At 28.8% G+C, this 6,887-nt stretch overlaps 1 protein-coding gene across 1 annotated transcript; it reads left to right on the plus strand.

Annotated features, from left to right (window-relative positions):
• Nucleotides 1-45: 45 nt before the first annotated feature.
• LOC111701882 (putative calmodulin-like protein 6) lies at nt 46-5,240 on the plus strand. The gene is made up of 7 exons (XM_023473362.1): nt 46-102; nt 1,697-1,762; nt 2,467-2,563; nt 3,521-3,555; nt 3,986-4,036; nt 4,336-4,465; nt 5,012-5,240. Exons 1-7 carry the CDS (start codon nt 85-87, stop codon nt 5,062-5,064), a joined length of 450 nt encoding a protein of 149 aa, XP_023329130.1. The 5' UTR covers nt 46-84; the 3' UTR covers nt 5,065-5,240.
• Nucleotides 5,241-6,887: the final 1,647 nt, after the last annotated feature.

The following is a 6,887-nucleotide window of genomic DNA, read 5'->3' on the forward strand; positions in this document are numbered from 1 at the left end:
ATATTTTAACCCTATCCTACAAGGATAGGGTTAAAATATCTGTTTAGGGAAGTTGTTGATTATCTAAAATCTGTCAACTCAGACATGGATCGAAACTTTGAGGTTGGTTTCTTTCATTCTTTTCTTACAGACATAATATCAGAAAGGTTCAATAAAGTTTCAATTAATATATTTTTGATCATTTCTACATTTTAGCTTTTGTAAGAAAAGGCTAAGGAAGAAATTAAAACAATAATAATACTCAAATTGTATTTTTGCAGTAATTGTATACAATTTTTTCTGGATTAAAAAATACCGCACTTTCTTCTCATTTTATTCAAACTATAAATTTGAAATACACAGTACGTTAAGTCTTTTACAGTATGTTTAATTAATTTATATAAAAGAGCAAAATAAAACAGAAAATATGTTGGTAAAAAAAGAAAGCTTTTATTGTAGCTAAATTTTCGCCTCTCCTCCCCTTTTTTCTTTATATAATTTATAATTTATAAGTTATATCAAGGAACTATATACAGGAACGCCCAACTCAGATATACGCAAATTGTGGGAGGAATGTAAACAAACCCAGTGCCCCCACAGAAGTTGAAGGGAAAGGACTAAAGCTCTGATGTGATATTACAGTCCAACAAAAAAACAAGTTAATTTATCAAGTTAAAGCGATTACTTATGATTTTTGGCATTCTGGTCAATATGGAAATTACAATAGCAATATATTCGTATTCCATCCCTTGGGCCCTTTTCCCTCAAAAATGATGCGTTGCCCCTGAATTCTTTGTTTTGATCTCCTCCCAGACCCACTGCAGTACACAGATTTGATTGGTCTATATATTTCTTGATATATATAATCTATCTTAATACAACTTATTTTAACTGCTTACTTCAACTCTAAATTGTTTTTATTTGATCACTAAATCTATTTATCGTTATAAAGGGCCTTAATCAATTAATATAACAAGACATGGTTTAAGAGATGCTATAAATGAATAATGTATACATCAACGACGCTACTAGCAGTCAATGGAAATGGAGACATCTGCAACTGGTCCATGGAACATAATGTTGTTCCATTTTATTTAAGTTTTAGTGATCTTTTATTGATATATCTTTTAATTATTCAACCCAATTTTAATAAAATTTTGGGATTGGATATTAATTTTATATTATCACATTATTCTTTTCCTTTTAATTTTGATTAAAAAAGAGCTTTACGGATGTTGTGTGGGGCCATGTGAATTTCAAAAATTGAAAATAACTTTTAAAAATATTGGAAAAACTTTAAAATTTGTTGACTAAAACAAAGCTAATTATTCTTTTATTTGGCTCACTAAACTGTGTTGAAAAAAAACCTAACACGTCACACTTTTTTCTCTCACAAGCTTAATTATTAGCCGATCAGAAAGAAATTATAATATCCAATGTCTCTAGGATGTCAGGACTACATGATTAAACAATAACTGAATTTGGTCAACCCTGCATGCTCTGAATAAAAACTCTTATCTCTGGGGAACACTCTTTCAACACCCTTTAATTATTTATTCATCTATCTATCTATCTATCTATCTATCTATCTATCTATCTATCTATCTATCTATCTATCTATCTATCTATCTATCTATCTATCTATCTATCTATATATCTATCTATCTATCTATGTATTTATTTATTAATCTATCTAACTGTCTATCAATCTATCTAGGTGAACAAGATTTTGAAAAGGTTGAATCTGAACAAGGATACAACTTTAGAGTTTGATACATTTTGTGTAAGTTTTTTACATCTAGACACATACTAGGCTACGATTTTAACTAATAATTGTTGCTTATATGTATGCAGATTTTGACCATATATTAATCTTCCCTGAACGTATAAAATGCCTTTTTTCATCATTTTCCACAATATCCAATTTAGTTCAAGCGAAACCATTTTAGAACAATTGAAAATATACGTATTTTTAGGTTTGCCTCAAAACTTTATACTACTACTTAAACTACCTTAGTTAGTTAATAGTAGTTGAATAAAAATATGAAAAAATATGAATACCTTCTTTTTATCTGACATACAGCTATTATGAAAAATATAATTTTATACATACGTAACGTCCCACAACAAATTTAGGCCCAATCAGTTCAACTGGTTTCACGTTTTTTGGATTCAACGGTCACATGGCAGACAAGCAAAACATAAATAAAAACTCTACAGTTGTGTAGGTTTTCCAGAAAAACGGGAAAAAAAAAATTTGTCAAAAGTTTCAAATTATTTCGCATTTCGTTCGTTTAATAAAAATGCGAAATTTTTTTCTTTTTTGAGAGTTAATCTGAAATGGGGAAAATGTAAAAGTGCGAAAATTTTTGTATTTTTCGCGAATTTTGTTGCGCGAAAATGTTGCATCTCTCGCAAAACAGATTAATACAAAATTTAAAAAAAATGAAAATTTTTGCAATATAAATAGAATAAGTATTTATTTAGGAGATAATGGATGAAGTTGTATCTGTAGGCTGGACAAGGTTCAAGAAGAAGAATCCTGGAATCAGTGATCTCGATATTAAAGGAGTTTTCAGATTAGGAAAATACAAACAAATTTTTTTCTTCACGTATTGTTTGGTTAGATAGTTATAGAACTTGACAAATCTAGGCAATTTTCTTTCAATTCATTGCTATAAAAAATCTGTGAGTTTTAAATTCGACCCAGTCTGAATAATTGATAAATAATGTAGAATGTAGATCGAATCAGTTCGAGAACAATGGATTGTTTTTCTGCATAAAGAAGATACAAAGAGAATTTGATTCTTCCTAAGCAAGTCTATGCCTCCGTTTCTATTCTTATCATATTTTGTATAGAGTTGTACAAATTCGTGATAAAATTAGCATAATTGGTTAGTTCATTCTGTCAGATGCACCCTGTAATTCATTCCTAACCTTATCTTTCTGGAGAAAAAAATTGAAATTAATTATCAAAAAACACAGATACATTAACGAAAAAATTTCAAAAACGTTCGTTTTAAAGAAATATATTCTTTTTAAAAACGATCGTTTTCAAAAAGGATCGCTTTTCGATTTTTGTAGAAAACTATCGTTTTACGTTTTTTTTGAAAGTTCAAAACGAGTGATTCGTTTTTAAAAAGTAAAAACGAAACGAAAAACGATAGTTTTTTTCGATCGTTTCTGAAAAAAATTAATAAGCCTGTAATATTATTCCTAATAAATCTAGAATATTTAAAGTTATTTTCTTTAATTTGTCTGCATCGTGCCCTGCTGGCAACAAACTGACAATAAAAATATTTATTATTGCAGGTTTTCATTTTTATTGCACAAGACACGATTTTCATTTGATTTGTTTATATTTGTCTAGTGGATATTGATAAAAGTATTTGATTTGTTTATATTTGTCTAGTGGATATTGATAAAAGTATTTGATTTTGTTTATATTTGTCTAGTGGATATTGATAAAAGTATTTGATTTTGTTTATATTTGTCTAGTGGATATTGATAAAAGTATTTGATTTTGTTTATATTTGTCTAGTGGATATTGATAAAAGTGGACAGATATCAAGAACAGTAAGATCCAATTATTATTATTTTTATTTGTTCAAAAAATGAACATTTTGTTCGAAATATTGAACATTTTGTTCGAAATAATGAACATTTTATTCGAAATAACAAACGATTTGTTCGAAATACTGAATATTTTTTTAAGATAATGAACATTTTGCTTAAAATAATGAACGCAATGTTCGAAATAATGAGCATTTTGTTCAAAATAATTAACATTTTGTTCGAATAAACATTTTTTTTGAAATAATGAACATTTTTTCGAAATAATGAACACTTTGATCGAAATGATGAACATTTGTTAGACATAACAAACTTTTTTTTCGTAATATTGAACATTTTTTTCGAAACAATAGACATAATGTTCGAATTTATTGACAGAATGTTAGAGAAATCTCACACATTTTTACATCCTGTCCAATATTTAATGTTTCAGGAGTTAAAAATGGCAATCAAGTACCTCGGTAAACGGTATGGACAAAAAGATGTAAGTTTTTAATAAAAATAAATAAATAGAATATCTTTATGTACTTCTTGAAACATCAAGAAACATATGATTATTTAAATTCAAAATTATATAACCTTGTGTAAATATATGGATATAGAGTTTTAATGGTTTATATCTAGTATATAACCTTGTGTAAATATATGAATATAGAGTTTTAATGGTTTATATCTAGTCATTAACCTGACGTAAATATATGGATATAGAGTTGTAATGGTTTATATCTAGGAGAAAACCTGGCGTAAATATATGGATATAGAGTTGTAATGGTTTATATCTAGGAGAAAACCTGGCGTAAATATATGGATATGGCGGATTCTAACAATGATGGAAAACTTTGTTTCTCTGAGTTTAAGAAGATAATTAAACTAGCCGAGAATCCAAATGGTTCAAGTGAAACAGACGAGCAAGGTATGGGTTGATTTAATATTAAAGGGAGTGTTCGCAATATTTTATTGTATATTATATAACACATGATGTCATTGAAATAAGATAATTTTAGATATTTTTCGACTGTTGTTTAAATAGTGTTTATGCAAAAAGTGTCATACCTTTCCGCCGGAATTCTGAACGATAAATCGGCTTTTTCTCCGGTCATAGATATCTTTGAAAAGTTAGACTTATAACAATGAAATGCTAATAAGCTAATTAGTTTACCATGAAATTACCCAAATAAGTAAACGGTCCCTTTAGGGAGAACATGTTGAGTTCCCTTAATATCATAGAGCTTTTTAAATATATCATTATTATTAGATGTAAAATACATTTGAATGACCCGAATCAGTCAATTTACATTACAACCTTTTTCTCTCTATAATTGCAACTGATAGAATTAAATTAGTAGCGATCAAATCCAAATTTAATTAGGATTCAGCCTAACCCCCTTTTCCTTTTTAGCGAACACTCCCTTTAACGGGAAAGGGAATATTTTATATTTGGTTTAAAATCTTACTTCAGATGAAGATGGGGAGGATGATATTAATGAAGGACTTCCTACGGAGGACGCTTGAATTGAAGAAAACTTGAAGTTTTTTAGTTTGTATGAAGACGAGATTATTAAATAATCAAATTCTAATGTTTTCTGCACACAAAAAAAAATTATTTCCAATTAGACTGTTAATTGATAACCCATAAGTTTACATAAAGTAAAATTGTATAAAATATTAAATATATTATTTAAATGGAATCATGTAATTGCGACTAGTTTAATGCTTTTAACAGTAAATAAATCAATTTATTAACAAAGTTTAGTTTAAAGCATATTTATATTTTTTTAAAAGATGATTGTTTTTGAGTAAAGGCATGTTTTATGTACAGGGTTACACAAAACTAATGGCACTCGAATATAAAGATCCGAAAGCTGAATTTGGTTTTGTGTCTTGAAGAGACAAGATTAAAGGTGAAAGGAATCTTGAATTAAAATAAAATGATTGATTACGTTACGTACAGTAATGTAGTCTATATAGTCCTTTGAGGGTCACCCTGTATTGAAAGATAGTTTATAGGTAATCATCAGGTAGTTCATAGTTGCTAGTTCGTTGATGAATAGATTGAATTGTTAAAATTCAGTAAGTTTTAAACATTTATTCGTCTGATGTTAAAACCTGCAAAAAAATACAATAAATTACGTTGGTAAACATTTGCACAATTGCTGAGATCCATGTTTACAAAACAGAAAGAAAAGATGTCACATTAAGTTAGAGTAAGTTTGGCAGTTGTTAGTTTAATATCAAACCCAGAGGTAGCTAGGAAGGTACAGGGTGTCCAAGTAAACATGGGAATTCAGTGACAATTTTGGTATTGTCTTTGTAAATGATTTTTGATTTAATATGGTCACGCCAAAGAGGAAAGCTATAATCTATCTGCTAGAGTTCAGAATTTGTTTGCTAATGTTTTTTTATTGCATACTATATTGTACTTAATAATATCAGAAATTCGTGTAAACAAACACACAATACAATTATTCCTCTTCACCGATTATCTTGCAGAAATGTTACAGAACATCAAACAACGTTTTGCAGAATAACAAATCAGTCTTTTGCTGTATATAAAAAATATTATTTAGCAAACGTGACTTTATTTTAACCATTGAAATTAGGCAACACAACACTAATTCTTTACAAAGACGATATCTAATTCTGTTTATTAATTCTCATGTTTATTGGGACAACCTTTATAATATAAAAGTAAATTAACTATCATGCTTAGTACGGGACACCCTGTATAACCAGCAAATATTTAAGGTTTGTCTACTGTGTATAGAACCTGCAGAAGTATATTATTAGAAGATTATCAGCGGAATCTGGAACCAGTAATTACTCATAAAAGACGGGAAGACGGGATAGAAATTATTTTTGCTCAAATTGATTGGGAACTTGCTTCAGGCAGTATTCTAGGCACTATTCCAGGCCAAACTTTAGAAAAATAGGAAATCTTATTGTTGTACAACAGTTGCATTCTGCACAGGTACAATAGGACAGGGTGACAGGGGGAACAAGAAAAAATGGTTTTGATGGTGTATCGTAATGGGTGCACTAGTAACCATGTTAGGTAAGTGTAGGAGTGCAGTAGTTTAGTGCATGGTCCAAAATACAAAATTCTTTACAGAAAATACACACAGATTTTAAATAAAGATACTGAATACTGTAATGCAGAAAACAGAATACAAAAGCAAAATACAAAATACTAATACAAAAGACAAAATATAGATACACAAAATGTGAATTTTATTACTACGTACAGGATTTGTATTACACAAAAAACCTGTGGTGGATTGACCCCTGTTCAGCTAAAAGTCTGGTGGATTGACCCCTGTTCAGCTAAAAGTCTGGTG

The sequence above is a fragment of the Eurytemora carolleeae genome, unplaced genomic scaffold, assembly GCF_000591075.1.
Source record: "Eurytemora carolleeae unplaced genomic scaffold, Eaff_2.0 scaffold391, whole genome shotgun sequence".
Classification (NCBI taxonomy): domain Eukaryota; kingdom Metazoa; phylum Arthropoda; class Copepoda; order Calanoida; family Temoridae; genus Eurytemora; species Eurytemora carolleeae.

Bases quoted from the DNA above. Each gene is read 5' to 3' on its own strand.
- LOC111701882 (XM_023473362.1), top strand. The intron at 1,763-2,466 runs GTAAGTTTTTTA...GTATTTATTTAG, and splicing joins TAGAGTTTGATACATTTTGT to GAGATAATGGATGAAGTTGT. The intron at 2,564-3,520 runs GAAAATACAAAC...ATATTTGTCTAG, and splicing joins TAAAGGAGTTTTCAGATTAG to TGGATATTGATAAAAGTGGA.